The sequence below is a fragment of the Branchiostoma belcheri genome, unplaced genomic scaffold (genome assembly GCF_001625305.1).
Source record: "Branchiostoma belcheri isolate BF01 breed outbred unplaced genomic scaffold, Haploidv18h27 scaffold78, whole genome shotgun sequence".
In the NCBI taxonomy this organism is placed as follows: domain Eukaryota; kingdom Metazoa; phylum Chordata; class Leptocardii; order Amphioxiformes; family Branchiostomatidae; genus Branchiostoma; species Branchiostoma belcheri.
The window spans coordinates 988,948-1,004,771 of record NW_017804442.1 but is presented as its reverse complement, the minus strand read 5'-3'; the positions used below and the strand labels follow the sequence as shown (position 1 = coordinate 1,004,771).

The window sequence follows — 15,824 nt, the reverse complement described above, 5'->3', positions numbered from 1 at the left end:
GAGAAGAGAGAGAGAGAGAGAGAGGGAGAGGAGGGGAGAAGAGAGAGGAGGGGAGGAGAGAGGGAGAGTAAGAGAGAAAGAGATAGAGAAAGAGGGGTGAGAGAGAGTGAGTGAGAGAGAAAGAGAGATAAAGTGAGAGAAAGACAGAGAGAGAAAAAGAATGTGTGTGTGTGTGTGTGTGTGTGTGTGTGTGTGTGAGAGAGAGAGAGAGAGAGTGAGTGAGTGAGTGAGAGTGAGTGAGTGATGATATGAATAGATGGACATACCAAGCGACCGGGGACGGTCCAGTGTTGATCCGGTGAGGTGGGCCATCGGCTTGGCCAGGAAGGTATGTTCTCCTTCCCCGTCTTTCTTATAGAACGGTCCCTGAAGGAGAAAATCTCCCGTGTCTTCCTTGTCTGTTAAGATGATAAAATAATTTTCGTGATCAAGATGTAGAGTCGACATCAAAAATTTGGAAGAACTTGTTTATACCTTTTAAAAACAGTCACTGATTGAAGAATATGTTAATTTTACGTGACTAATGAACTCTTCAACAATTGAGTTCCAATTTCAGTAGTATTCCGTACATACCTTTCTCATCACTAGTGCGGTTCCCCAGTACTTGCTCAATGATCTGTGGTGAGAAGGGATGGAAATGGAAAAGTTAAACAGGTAAACACAAGAAGGTACAGATGGATTTGTGATGATATTTGGTAGGTGGATCATCATCTAAGGTCAATTGTGGCAGTGCCTCCTAGGGGCTTCTGTAGCCATTTTCTAACTGCGTCACTCCGACATGTTCAGGCACGAAACTACACGTTACAAGCCCCAAGGGCAACCCGAGACCCCCTTTATATGTAGTCACTTAAATAGTCCTTTGTTTACACAAAGTCAACATACCTGTGTTGCAATTGACCATAGTAGCCTGATATTTCCCAATGCTTTATGTTGATAGAAACCGTGTTACAGAAAAGAGTTCGACCTAACCCCATTACATATCTGGCATGTAGGAATTTGTTTGTTGTATGTGTTTTGAACAAAGATCGATGCAAAAAGTAGCCTGGGATCCATCCGTGAACGCTGTTTCTCCGCTCCGTTCCTCCGCTCTGCTAGCCTCCATAGCATGCCAAAAACCGGGGGTTTTGAGGGTCTTCATGGTCTTTGGGAACTTTTATGTGCTACTTTCTGATTGCATATAGCCGGCCTGGTTGAATTACCTCCGTTTTTTATAGAACTGGGCTAATCAGAAAACAGCCGAAGACCACCAAACACCCAGTTCTATAAGCCTGCTACGGAGGCTGCCGCTCTGCCTCCTGCCTTCAGGCTATGCAAAAAGAGGAACTGACGCGATACCGCAAGTGTTGACCTGAAACTCTTTTGTACAGTAGTCCTTTGTTTACTTAGCCTCAAAATACCAGCGTTTACCTTTGTTGGCTGATATTTTCCCATCGAAACCGTGTCACTTACAAAGAGGAACTGACCACGATACCGCAAATGTTGACTGAGCTCACCACTAATTTAAGGTATTAAGTCAGGGCCATGCGGCGGTTTACATTCAATTTGTCAAGCTTGACTACCCCTTTCACTTTCCGCACAGTACACAAAAACACACGTTAGTTGTACTGCCAAAGTGTACAGAGTTGCTGAGCTGAATCGGGCCTGTTTCTGTACCAATGGTTGAGGTTTTCGAGCATGTATCGTTCTCGGAATTCACACTATGTCTCGAAGGTGTGTTGGACATACAAATCGTACAGTATAGGAAATATATCGAAACACCTACTACTCTTAACAACAGGGCTTGAATCTGCCCGTCAACGTGTTTGTTCTTTATTGCCTGAGAGCCAGACTATTTCCATGGCCCACACAGGCCAGTTCCTCGGCTCCAGGGCCAACATGCCCCCGAGGAAATTATACCCCCCCCCACCCCCTCAGTATGTATGACAGTACGTCTGGCGTGCTATGGGTCTGGCAACCAGGCAACCAGGCTACCTGTATAAAAATGTTACTCTCCAAGCAGAGGTTTTGGCTTATTTTGCGTGTTTTTAGGCTTTATTTATCGGGCTTTCTTTTTTTTTTTGCACTGGTATCTTTTTGTGTAAAAGCCCGATAAAAAAAGCATAAAAAACACGCCCAAAATAAGCCAAAACACAAACCTCTGCTTGGAGAGTATGAAAATGAAACCAACTTACCCCAGTAACGTACTCCACAACACTTGTCTTCCCCCGGCCCGGCACTCCCTTTAAGACGCTAACGCCAGGTAAACCGAGTTCCTCGGCCACGTCTTGCGCGTCTTGTATCCTCTCGGTAAGAAACACGGTCACACAAACCAGCGCCAGCAGCAAGCCCACCACTAGAACCACCAGTAACACCACCGCTGCGTGCAGCACCGACAGTTTGGTCTTCAGATCCGTCAGGTCGGTTTGTCTAAGGCTGGAGTAGGGATCCGGTCCGCCCATGGTCCACACAGTTCTTATGCCAGTACAGAAGCTGAAGCCAGGTATCTATCGTAAGATAGTGGTTTTCAAGCTGGAACATTCCTCACACAAAGTGGAACTAAATATTTCCGTTAAACGGTTCCCCGCTTCAGAAGCATTTTGTTTTTTTGTTGTTGACAACACACCCTTTGAAGGATCCGTGTATAGAAAAGGTTTACGCCCATTGGCCAATGCTACATGTATTTGAAACGTAATAGTCGATGAGGTAAGGGGGTTCCCCCTTGTCATAGAAGTTTTTTTTTATTCCAACATGTAATCACCAGACGTTGAAAAAACACTCAAGTTTTTTCAACTTATATTAATGCCGCCACCAACACAGGGGACAAGTACATGACAGGACAGTACTTATTTACACCTGAGCTAAGTGAGGAAAGTCGTATAAAGTGCCTTTCCCAAGGGCACAAGATCGGTGGCATGTCAGGACTCGAACCCGGGACTTAGTTCCGAGTCGCACACTCTGCCGCTACGCCACACGACCCCACAAAGCAGGTTAACGTTGCAAGTGGTTGTTTTGTTAAGATCTGAGTCTAATCCTTTGTTTGTTTTAGATCTTTTAGGTGGTGTGTGCAGGGCACAGAGGATTCGTAAATGAAGTCAGGTGTCTGCTTTTAGTATTTCTTTTCAAGCGAAACATTGACTAAAAGTAGAAGGAACTTTTAGCCGCCATTTTGACTCCATCGAAACGTTCTTCTCGGTAATCGATCCCAAGTAAGGGCAACTTGCTTCCTATTGGTCGTTGCCAAGGAGACGTCATACTAGTTTATTGGGGATTCCCCTGAAGGTGTTATTCTTTGTTGTCTCGTTTGATCTTCACAAAGGTAGAATTAATGGCGGGAACACGCCACTAGTCTATTAAATAATTCTGCAAACGACGTTTGCCCATGGGCAACTTGCGTCTAATTGTGGCATTTACCAAGGACACAAGGAGGTGGCGTGGGGTCGTGTGGCGTAGTGACAGAGTGCTTGACTCGGAACCCACTTTGTTAGATCTTTAGTTGTAGAAGACCATACACACACTCACTGTACTTTTTGTTGTGTCAATAAAGAATATTTACAACTAGGAAGCTAAATTCACATTTTCATAAAGATGCTATAGTAACGACACATGACAATATTCCATGTACGAAATGTTTTATTTGGTCAAGTTAATCCGTACAAATGATATAAAAGCGTGTATCATGTATTTCTTTGGCAGTGTAGGCATAGCAGCTGTGGTACATGCACACTTTGGACATATCCTCTTTGTAATTATTGAAAAATATACTAGACTAATACTTTTAGTAGTCCATGTAGCTAAATTGTTCTAAATTGAAGATAAAAGCTGGTACAAAGAGAGCCCTGAACACTAGAATGGCATTAAAATGTATGTACATAATATACACAAGGTTGCTCTTGACTATTTAAGTAGAAAGATATGCTTGTCATTCAAAAGAACGGAAGTTAGAAAAGCTTCTATAAGCTGTTAAAATTCTAGGAATTCTGTACATATTTACAAAACTTTACAAAACTTGGTAAAAAAGGACCAATACTGCCTGACATTTCTCTACTTAGAGAAATATTCCGATTTTTAACATTTGTTTTACTGAAAAGTGCCTCTCGAATTGCTGGTATGTTTTTTTCTTTCAAATCATAGTTCTACATTGTGCATCATATGGGAAATAAAAATCAACGATCTTTTCTTGTGAAAAGAGTACCTTGTCCTTCTAACTCCATGCTCTGTCAGAAAACTTGAGCTACGAAGTACTAACATACAAACAGTGCAACCAACATGGCGACTAATGTTCTATATCACAAAGGCGCCGAAATAGCAAGGCGACGTTGCCGACTTTCCGCCATATTGGTGTCCTAATTTGCATAAAGTCAATCATAGCTAGCTTTGATGCATTCTCCTGGTCTCTCAAGCCTGGTTCTGTGAGCTTGGAACATTTGCTATTTCGTAGTGTCAGAAAAGCCCAACTGTCTAAGAATAACGCTACGATTCACTTACAAGTTGTATGCAAATCAGGGACACCAACATGGCCGCTGACGCTCTATATCATGAAGGCGCCGAAGTAGCTGGCCGCCTCCTCGAAGCTGACCATGGCCACGTTACTGACTTGTACGAAGAGCCTGTCCCCCGCCCGGAGTTGGAACACTCCGCCCTGGTAGCTGGACAGCAGACCGTACTGGCTGTCTTTGCTCCAACATCTACAGGAAAGCAGTAAGGAAAAACGTGTGAAGATCTTGGACAACAAGCATACGTTTTTACCGACGCCTCGGGGGCACATCTAATAACTTTAAAGAAAGGCGTGACAATTCTGTACAAGTTCAAGTTTAAGTTGGAACACTCCGCAGACCGTACTGGCTGTCTTTGCTCCAACATCTACAGCAAAGCAGCAAAGAATAAATGGGTTAGGATTGTAGCATTTAAAAAACGTGCTATTCCGAAACATGATTTGGAATGGACCACGTTTTGGAATGCAATAGAGCATGCATTCTACGTCGTGTCATTCCAAAACGTGTTTTGGAACGTGTTTAGGACCACGTTTTGGAATACAGGTGAATTCCTTTTCGTAGTACTCCAAATCATATTTTAGAATGGAACACGTTTGGGAATGCAGAAAATATCTTGGACATCACGCATATGTTCTGTTGACGCTTTATGGGCGGAGCCTATTTTCACATGGGCAGACTGTGGAGTCAGACAGGAGTCTAAATCCCTCCTGCTATAAAATTGCAACATGATGTAACCCAACACTAGTTACCATGGTGACAGACGATCTGGTGCAAGTCATTGACCAGGTCAGTGTTAGGAATCGAACGGAAGAAGAAACAGAGCAAATACAATATGTTTTTCTTCGGTAAACATAATAAACGTACCTTGTTCTAGCGCTCTTCATGATTTCCTGCTTTTCCGGGTAGGTGGCGCTTTTCTTGTAGGTGGAGTGCAGCAGCTGATGGTCACCTGTGTCTGCTGCAGGACTCCCGTCGTCCGCATGGGGGCGCACGTGCCGGAAATACAGCTGGCTGTGGGGACACAGAATGGGTGAGGTGAGAACTGGTGGAAATAATCCAACACACTAACCGGAAAGAGTAAAAGTGGCTATGAACAAAAACCGTAGAGAGGCTGCTTTGCACTATAGATCTATATATAGCTATGCGTTTTGCTTCATTCTGAGGACAATCGACACATTCTAACCCTTTTTTTCTAGTGGCTATCAGAGTCCAAAGTGTTTCCAGTAGAGGATCATGAGAAGAGCTTGAGTAACTGTTTTTCGCGTGTTTCTAGTAGAAAATTGCAAAATACAAGTAGACTGGATCACATGCCAAAAAGGTGAACCGGCCAAGGGCAAACTGTACTCCCTGTACTTCTCTATTATTCAGTCTATTCCCCAAATGTTTCCGCTTTCCAACATCCCATTGGAGTCTGATATCAAAGACTATCCGCCAAAAGCAGTTACTCAAGCAACTGGATATGCTTATAAACCTGCCTTTCTGCACAGGTTCTCCAGTGCAACTGACGAAAGGTAGTTGATGCTACCTGAAACGTCTGACCGTTTCCAAAATCATACCCAGTTGCTGTATGAGTAACTACTTTTTGGCGTACCTTATTACCTGGATGCCTAACCTTCACCGACGTATCAGAGACTACATTGTTTCTTCTCATCCCCCCTACCTGTAGACATAGTACAGTCCGTCCACAGGTACCCGGATGGCCCCATCCCTGTGTGACATGCCGTTAGCGATGGTTGCTAGGCCCGTTGCCATGGCAACACAAAAATAAAGATATAGATAATAAAAGAATCCTCCCCCCCTGTGCCCCCTACCTGTACACATAGTACAGTCCGTCCACAGGTACCTCCTGTGTGACATGCCGTTAGCGATAGTCACTAGGCTCGTTGCCATGGCAACAAGAAAATAAAGATTTCTTCCCCTCTGTCCCCTACGTACCTGTAGACATAGTACAGTCCGTCCACAGGTACCCGGATGGCCCCGTCCCTGTGTGACATGCCGTTGGCGATGGTGGCCAGGCCCTGCCGAGTTTCCCAGGTCTGGATCTTCATGGTTTCTCCCCGGCCATGCCTCTTAGCTGTGGGGTGGAAAATCGCACTTGTTAACGACAGGAAAATACTTCGTACCCTCTACCAGGCTTCGGAAGGCGGCTGGAAAGAGTAGAAATTGGCCAAATAGAGAGATAACATATGCCGGGGGAGTCCATGCTGTAGATCCAACTCCCCTGGCAATTGTTATCTGTCTATTTGGCCAATTTCTACTCTTTCCAGCCGCCTCCCGAAGCCTGGCAGAGCCTAAAGATTTCGAACAAGAGGCGCCAAAAAAGTTACTCAAGAAACTGCTCTGTTAATTCTTACTCAAACACATTCATATATTGTGGTGACCAGCAACCCCCCTCCCCAACTGTCCTGCCACTTGCTACATAATGTAGTCTAACACGAGAGGGTGTCTGCTACAGTAACAGTTACGAGTTACCAGAAACAGAGCAACAACAATATGTTTAACTTCGGTAAACATAGCAAAAAAAAACTCCGCACATTTATGTAAAATGAACAATCAAAGAGTCAAAATCTTACTGTGGCGGCCTGAGGCGGATTTTCCCGTGAGGTGCGCCATGGGTTTGGCCAGGTACGTCTGACTGGTGTCATTATGCAGGGTGAACGGACCCTGTGGCACGAACTCTCTTCTTCTGTGGTGGTCTGAGAAGTGGAAAACATTCTTTCATAAGTATCAACACCTGATCAAAACACAGTAGCAAAGTCAATTCACCCAACATGCTCTACCAGGCTACCAAAAGAAAATATTCATTCATAAGTATCAACACCTGATCAAAGCACAGTAACAACCGTGTCAATCCACCCAACATGCGTTCTACTGAAAGGGTAGCCTCTACCAGGCTTCGTAAGGCGGCTCAAAAGAGTAGAAGTTGGTCAAATAGACAGATAACATGCCGGGGGAGTTGTTCCGCGAGAGAGTATATTTTGCCGCACCAACACCCCTGGCAATTGTTATAGCTCTATTTGGACAATTTCTACTCTTTCCAGCCGCCTCCCCAATCCTGGTAGATGCTACTGGAAGGGGTCGCAGTTCTTAGGACGAGACGTTCGTTGTTTATTTATTTTACGGGCTTATCAGAAGGCTAGGGGGGGGGGGGTTTCACTGAAACAATACAGACGAAACAGAAAGGGGAGAGATCCTTCATATCTCACCTGTATGTTTTTCCCTGCAGAGAGTTTCGTTCTTCAAGATTTCTGTCACGATCTGTGAAAAACAAAACAACAAAACGTCAGGGCTGTCACGTAATCAAGGTCACCAACCTTCACAGCGAGGGGTGTTGTGTATTTTCAGATAAGTCTAGTATATAACTTTTTGAAATAGTTTTCTTGTCTAATTGTGCTCAGACCTGTTGCGTATTATAAAAAAAGGAGGTCAAAGTTTCTTCCTTGAGACTGCACGAAGCGCCTAGTCTCCACCAGACTCCCTTGCAGGCTGAATAAATAGTAGAAATCAGTAAAAAAAGAATGTACCTAGCCAAGAGATTAGCATATGCAGGCAAAAGGGACCCTCTATGGCCGGCCAACTCCCCTGGCCAGCTACATTCTTTTTAGGCCGACTTCTACTATTTATTCAGCCTGCAAAGGAGCCTGGTGGAGACTACTACACACCAGTCGGTAACCTAATCTTGACAAGGAAGTGCCGGGGGCCGAAACACAGTGCGCTGCGTGCTCCTGTTATCAGTTCTGAAGTCTGGAGAAACACTTGGCGTGCTAGCCTCCAAAGCATGCCAAAAACAGGGGGTTTTGGGGGTCTTTGGGATCTTTTATGTGCTATTTTCTGATTGCATATAGACAACATAGCCGGCCTGGTTGAATTACCCCCGTTTTTTTTAGAACTGGGCTAATCAGAAAAGAGCCGAAGACCACGAAACCCTCAGATCTATAAGCCTGCTACGGAGGCTATTTGCGTGCGAGTCTGCTCTACATTTAAGGGAGCAAACAAGTACATAAATCTGTCTTTACAATCTAGTAAGTCAGCCAGAAACATTAACAATGGAGAATTCATAATGACGGGGTCTATGTGGACTTTAGACTAAACGACTTTGTGGCTTTGCACGAAGTATTTTGTGTGTATTTGCCAAGTTGGAACTAGTTTAGTAGAAATAATTATACAGTAACAATAGAACCAGTCAACACCGAAATTTGTTGATGCCGGGGTCTGGATTAGGCCTGGATGGGTCTCACGAAAATCATGGAATGCTTTGACTTTCGGGGGGACTAAAGTAGAGGACAAGCTTGCGATAGCAAGGAAGTAATTTACGGCATAATCAGTAAACTGTAGGTCCCTTGTATGTGTGAGCCAAGTCTAAAATTTCATAATGTCTGGTTCTAGGTTGGTCTCACGAAGATCACATCTTTCAAACCCATTTGTGATAATTCGTTACGGAGATCTCATGAGAGTTTTTCAGTTTTTGTCATTTATTAAAAGTTACCTTACTAACTGGGTGAACAACTTTGGAAAGAAGTAAGGGGCCTGCATGGGGGGGAGGGGGATCCCCGACAACGCTCTACGCTAAATATTGAAAACTCTCGATTACGCTTTACGAAAAATTCCAAGTGGCTACAACGCATTAGAATTAAAACGGCGAATACGGTCTACGCAACATGCGCCAATTACGCTCTGCCTTGAATTAGAGCGCAAATGCGCTTAACGGTCTACGTAGGGTTAAAACGACCGATTACGCTCTACGGAAAAAGGCATGCGGACCCCAAGTAAGTGATTGAGTTGTTTGTGATGTTAACCTTGTCAGTGGTGAGACCTGTGGGAGGTTAAACACACACACAAGCACGACAGCAGGAAAGGCTCTTGAAACCCAGCCAGTTTCGACAGACGTAGCCTCGCTAGCAGACGGCGAGGATGCTTTACCTACGTATACGCAAGTTTTCGTACGGGGGGATTGTTTTCGATGTGTGCGTGTGTGTGTGTGTGCGCGCGCGCGTGTGTCACGTGTGAGTGTGTTTGTGCCTGTGTGTGTGTGTGTGTGTGTGTGTGTGTGTGTAGTGTGTTTGTGTGTGTGAGTGTGTGTGTGTGTGTGTGTTAGTGTGCTTCTATTAAAAAATTCTATTACTATTACTACTACTAACTACTACTACTACCTACTTCTACTACTACTACTATTACTAGTACTTCTACTACTACACTACTACTACTACTTCCACTACTACTACTACTACTACTACTACTACTGCTACTACTACTACAACTTCTATTACTATTACTACTACTAACTACTACTACTACCATACTACTACTACCACCTGCTACCACTACAACAACAATGTACTACCCCCGACCAAAATTGTCGTGAACCTGATACGGCGGCTAGAGGCTAGTCCGTGCCGCAGACGAAAACAAGTCTGACAAGTCTGATAGCTGATCTCACAAAGTGCCAACTCAGGCGCTATAAGATAACACAAACCAACTGTTGCTGCACTTTGTCAAAGTTCGTTCACCCTAGTGCCCCCGGGCAAGTCTGGGGAGCTGGTAAAATATGTCACAAGAACGAAGATCCACCGAGAAAAGATCGGCTAACAGGTGAGACAGAAACTCTAAAACGTTTAGTCCAAACTTCAAGATACAATTGGCGTGTCCTTAAATTCACTGATCAGCTGGGAGGATACAATGTTCAGTAAGGTTACGAGATTCAAGCCTTGCTTACACCCTGTATTGGGATTAGAACCCATGCCCCGGGACTAGAACCCTCGTCTCTTAGTGCCAACCCTCCCGGTCATGCCCACCGGTCCATGCCCCATCCCCTGCCCAATCCCAACATCTGCTTTAGGATTCAAGTCTTTGCTTACCTCCTAAATGGTGGGATTAGAACCCATGCCCTTGGGACTAGAACCCGTGTCCCCTTGTGTCAACCCTCCCCGGTCGTAATATTGTTCAGTAATGTTATGATCTTCCTCCCACTAAAAACTACTGAGATTTAAGTCTTAGTATCATTTTCAAGGTATCAGAAAGTCTTCCCTTACCTCTTGTAATGACTTGTATGCTGGGGTTAGAACCCATACCCCCGGGACTAGAACCCGTGTCTCCTAGTGCCAACCCGTGCCCACCGGCCCATGCCCCATCCCCTGCCCAATCCAACAAGATTAAAGTCTTTGCTTACCTCCTGAATGGTGGGATTAGAACCCGTGCCCCCGGGACTAGAACCCGGTGTCAGCCCTCCCCTGTCGTGTCCCGTCCATGGCCCTGCCCGCTCCAGGCTGTCCAGTTTGTTGAAGAGAGTTACGGTCACGTAGACAAAACCCCCGGTCAGGCAGACAACAGCGGCAAACAGACCCGCGACGGTCCACCTGGAACAAACAGGAGCGAGTAGTAACAGGAAGACGCCTGGCCTGACTCCCGGGAATCGAACCCGGGCAGCAAGCTTACGACACCACTAAAATAGCCTCCACCAGGCCTTTCTACGGGAATACGGATCGTAGAATTCGGTAAAAAAAAGAGAGTAAAATAGGCCAAGGGAGTCCGGCCGCGGGGAGGTAGTTTCTTTCCCTCCAAACTGCGCGCCCAGTCAAACCTACAAGGCGGCCGAACTCCCCTGGCAACTTATATATTCTCCTGTATATAGCCAGCGTAGTTAGTCTGGTAGAGACTATTAAGATGAGCTGGCGTTTGAACCCAACTGTTACCCACCTCAGAACACGGATCTGTCTCTCCGCGCCGTCTGCCTGTACCTTGTTGTACGCGATCTCATTCATAATATTTGCCCTGCGAGAAGAAAGCTACTGGTGGGTAGAAAGAACACTTCAAGGCGTCTTGCCGGGAGAGTTACACCTGAAGAAAGCGCACGGGTGTTCCATGTGAGGTCGTGAGATAATTGTAGAGTTCCGGCGGAAGCAAAAGTGGTCCAAAATTAATTTTGGACCACAGAAAAGAGGCGGGAAAATACCCAACCTCGACACGAGGAAGCGCAAACAAAGTGGGCGAGGCGAGGGCCTTTGTCTTGTTAGTATCGGGTCAACAAACACAGGGTCTTAAGACGGAACCATTCAAAAAGAGGGGAGAAGTGTTAAGATCATAAAAAACGGGAAATGCGTATGCTAAAACCTACAATTATACAGTTTAACGCTATAATTTCTTCAAATATATATCTAAGTCAACGCTATCTGCATTCTAGTGTGTAAAATTGTGGGTAAATTATGTTTTTATTTTCGTGACCCTGTCCCCCCTCAGATTACGCGGTTTCGTTGCGGTTACCTGACCCGACCACAGACAATGGTTCATTTGCATAGGTGGAAACCACCGAAAGTTGACGACACGGCTTTTCGCGGAAGTGGGTTTCGCTGGGGTAAGGCAGGGGTGTCTGAGAAGTCTACCGGCGCACCTTGGGTCGAAAAGTCGGCTGTTATCTTTAAGATTAGCCAAAGATCAGTTCGACGCTCAAAGTGTCGTGTTTTTACGAATTTACACACCTTTAGAGTCTGTCAAGGAATAACTCTCAGAGTTTGGACCGAGAATTATAAACCCACTTGTATACTTATCTGGCCATCGTGGGGCTGTATTATCGCTCTAATCTCCAAGCAGATCCCTCTCGGTGGCAAAAAGACAGTATCAAATTGGCCAGGCAGTATCCATTAGCCAGAGAAGGTGGGATTAGCGACAAAAAACGGCCATATATAAAAAGCTAACGATCATACCCCAAAATCTCTGCTTGCAATTAATTGGAGAGTATTATCGCTCCATGATCTGACAAGGACGGTTGAAATAAACACATTCTGTCACTCTCTACGAGTCCAGTACAGGTGTATATTCGCATACAACCGGGACATTTTTGAACACCGTTAAATTACATACAAAATTGTACAGATACAGGTCATACAGTACAGTACATGTGCACCACCTATACATAAACAGCAATGGCACACATGTGACACAAAAACGGCCAAATTCCACCCTATCTTTTGTCTCCACTTTTCTATATACGTTTATGTGTCTGTTATATCTTAACTTGTACCTAGCCCGTCGTGGCATGAATGTACAATAAAGGTATTTCATTATTAAAGCAAAAATTCACCCCTCTCTAACTTGAAAAGTCGAAAGTCCTTCCTTGCTACACCCCCGCAAACGTTTTGCCTTACGTCACTTTCACTATAATTGTTTTAGACGGAGCAAAGCTCAAACGTCACCGGAAGGTAAAATTCGTGGGTGGGAACTTTCAACCTATCACTCAAGCAAGCAAAGGCTTAAAATCTTGTCAACTCCCAGAGACTCAAGTAAGTTAAGTTACTAAGCTGTTCGCCAGCCCCTCGAAATGTGGGGCTGGCGTTAATGTGGGGTCGTGTGGCGTAGCGGCAGAGTGCTCGTCTCGGAACCAAGACCAAGAACTAATACCATCTTTGATTGATAATGGATGTGTTATATCCGACGATAAGGCCAAAGCTGACATTTTTAATCAGTACTTTGCGTCACAAACATACCTAAACACAATGGGTGTCTCTCTTCCCCAATTTGTACCCAGGACTGAGTGTACTCTTGATTGTATTACTTGTTCTCCTGCCGAAGTGTATCAAGTCCTGTGTAACCTTGACATAAGTAAGGCCACAGGGCCTGATGGTATAGGTAATAGACTGCTTAAACAAATTGCCCCATCTTTGGCTGAACCATTGTCCAAGTTGTTTAACTTATCAGTTCAAGGTGGTTGTTTTCCAACAATTTGGAAGCGTTCGCATGTAGTCCCAATTCACAAGAAAGGCGACAAACAAGACAAGATAAATTACAGGCCTATTTCACTTTTATGTTGTATATCGAAAGTCTTTGAAAGAATTGTTTACATGCCACTGTCTTCTTACCTCCTGGAAAACAAACTGCTTACTGATCGGAACTCTGGGTTTTCCCCTGGGGACTCCACAATAAATTCATTGACATATCTAACTCACAATGTGCATCTTGCACTTGACAAAGGACTTGATACACGCGCTGTCTTCCTAGATATATCCAAAGCCTTTGATAAAGTCTGGCACGCGGGGTTGATTTTCAAATTAGAGCAGCTAGGAATAACCGGATCTCTTTTAGCTTGGATTTCTTCTTACTTAAACGACCGACAACAGCGTGTCGTAATTAACGGCACCTGTTCTGACTGGGCGCCTGTTGATGCGGGCGTGCCACAGGGCTCGCTGTTAGGCCCATTGCTTTTTCTCGTTTTTATTAACGATTTAGTGGATGACTTGGTAACAGACGGCCGTCTATTCGCCGACGATACTGCACTGACCGAAGTTGTTAGAGATCCTGTTATTTCAGCTGATAGACTAAACCATGATCTCAAAATAGTGGAAAACTGGGCAGACCAATGGCTGGTGACCTTTAACCCACTCAAAACTGAACTTATTACATTTTCATCCAAACGTACAAAAATTGCTCACCCACCATTGTATTTTAAAGGAGTTCAGTTAATGGAAGTCCCTTCCCACAAACACCTCGGCCTACATCTTACCCCTAATCTATCATGGTCATTACATGTTTCAATTATAACTGCTCCCGCGATGAAACGGATTAACCTTTTAAAAGAATAGTATCCTTCGTTCCACGAAAAACTCTTGAAACTTTATATAAAGTAATGATAAGGCCATTACTGGAGTATGCCGACGTTGTTTGGGACGGATTAACTGGTAAAGACTCTGACTTAATTGAATCTGTTCAACTCAATGCAGCTCGGATATGTACTGGTGCAATGAGAGGAACAAATAGTAATAGCATCTTGTCTGAGGTTGGCTGGGAAACTATGTCATGTAGACGTCAAAAGCACAAACTTGTAAATTTTTATAAAATTATCAAAGAATTAGCACCACAATACTTACAGGAATTGGTACCACTACAAACCCGTGACTCCACCCCCTACAGTCTCCGTACCGATCAGAATTACGTCTTAATTCCTGCTAGAACTGAGAAATTCAGAAGATCTTTTCTGCCTACTTCCATTGTTTCCTGGAACAACCTGCCATTAACTACACGAGCATCAACATCAATTGCCATCTTTAAAAAAGAGTTGGAGACGTTTTATCACAGCCCTCACACTCAACCTCACTTCTCTCATGGTCCGAGAAACCCAGCTATCCACCTTACCAGACTCAGACTTAACCGCAGTCAGTTAAACTTTCACCTGTTCCAACATCAATGTGTGCCCAGTCCTATGTGCAAATGTGGTCACTCCAATGAAACAGCTGTACACTACTTCCTACACTGCCCACTGTACACTGACGAACGCATTGACATGTTATCATCTCTAAATAACATCCTGCCATTTGACACAAACAACGTCACTGACAACACTTTGTGTTCAACCATTCTCAGGGGTAACCCCTCATTGTCGTTTGTCAACAATTGTAAAATATTTGATGTGGTTTTCAACTTTATTTTGCAGACAGGACGTTTTGTTTGATTTAGTTGATTGATTTTGATTTGTACACCAGCTCATTATGTACCTTTGTTCTTTCTTACTGTTATTATTATTACTTTATCTTATTGTTTCCTTTTATGTGTGAGGAGAGGGCCAAGATAAGTTTTATAACTTTTTGCCCAATCCTCGAAAAATAAATGTGAATAAAATAAAAAAACCAAGAGGTCTCGGGTTCTAGTTCTGACATGCCACCGATCTTGTGCCCTTGGGAAAGGCACTTTACACGACTTTCCTCACTTCGCTCAGGTGAAAATGAGCATTGTATTGTCCCGTGTTGGTGGCGGCATGAGTGTATCGTCACCACGTCTTGTGATTACATGATGGAATATTTAAAAAAATGCTCTGTTAATAGTATGTAGTGTTCCCAACAGTTTGCCTTCCGACATCTACTTGGAGATTAAGCCACGAAACCTTGACCGTGGGGATGATCTAAAAAAATACCACAAGAGTACAATACACGTCATGTTCTAAAGATAAGATGATAAAAACAAACACGATGCCAAAATAAAACAATGAGTCAGAAAAACAAGCGGTTCAACCCGCAACCTGTTACTAGCATCACAGTATCACGTTCTAACAGGTGTTTCCGTGTTTTGTTCGGCCGGTTTCCTGGTTAGGGACCGTACGATATTTATCGGGGGAGGGGTGGTACGTGAGAGAGGCTGACCCTCCCCCTGGCTTAAAAAAAATTCCCTGACCCTCCCCCGGCACTGACATTAAAGATGGTGGAAAACGACGTTTGAAGGGACAACAGAAAACCCCGTCTCGTGAGTGCGTCCAAATACTTTGGCCGAGGGGGGGGGTGCGCCAGAGCCCGTATGGCTTTAAGGCCGACGCAAGCATAATTCGACCATGCCGGTGCCTAGAGGTCGCTATGAAAAGATCTTTTTTTAATTGAA

The 15,824-nt window shown here is 44.4% G+C and overlaps 2 protein-coding genes across 3 annotated transcripts in view; both read right to left on the bottom strand.

Annotated features, from left to right (window-relative positions):
* The window catches only part of LOC109485775 (tumor necrosis factor ligand superfamily member 10-like), a 3,558-nt gene extending 1,000 nt beyond the window's left edge, over window positions 1-2,558 (bottom strand). The window contains exons 1-3 of the mRNA XM_019789460.1: window positions 2,172-2,558; window positions 574-616; window positions 267-398 (exon numbers count right to left, since the gene is read on the bottom strand). Coding sequence (XP_019645019.1) covers window positions 267-398; window positions 574-616; window positions 2,172-2,438 — 442 coding nt within the window. The 5' untranslated portion in view covers window positions 2,439-2,558. The remainder of the gene's footprint in view (window positions 1-266; window positions 399-573; window positions 617-2,171) is intronic.
* Window positions 2,559-3,591: 1,033 nt separating this feature from the next.
* LOC109485757 (tumor necrosis factor ligand superfamily member 10-like) lies at window positions 3,592-11,460 on the bottom strand. Of its 2 annotated transcripts, none has more exons than XM_019789437.1 (7): window positions 11,166-11,460; window positions 10,639-10,825; window positions 7,679-7,730; window positions 7,046-7,168; window positions 6,408-6,546; window positions 5,337-5,483; window positions 3,592-4,664 (listed from the first exon to the last, which is right to left on the bottom strand). In XM_019789437.1, exons 1-7 carry the CDS (start codon window positions 11,228-11,230, stop codon window positions 4,508-4,510), a joined length of 870 nt encoding a protein of 289 aa, XP_019644996.1. In that variant the 5' UTR covers window positions 11,231-11,460; the 3' UTR covers window positions 3,592-4,507. The 2 variants fall into 2 exon arrangements, with proteins under 2 accessions (XP_019644996.1, XP_019644997.1); XM_019789438.1 differs by lacking the exon at window positions 3,592-4,664 and adding an exon at window positions 4,776-4,839.
* Window positions 11,461-15,824: the final 4,364 nt, after the last annotated feature.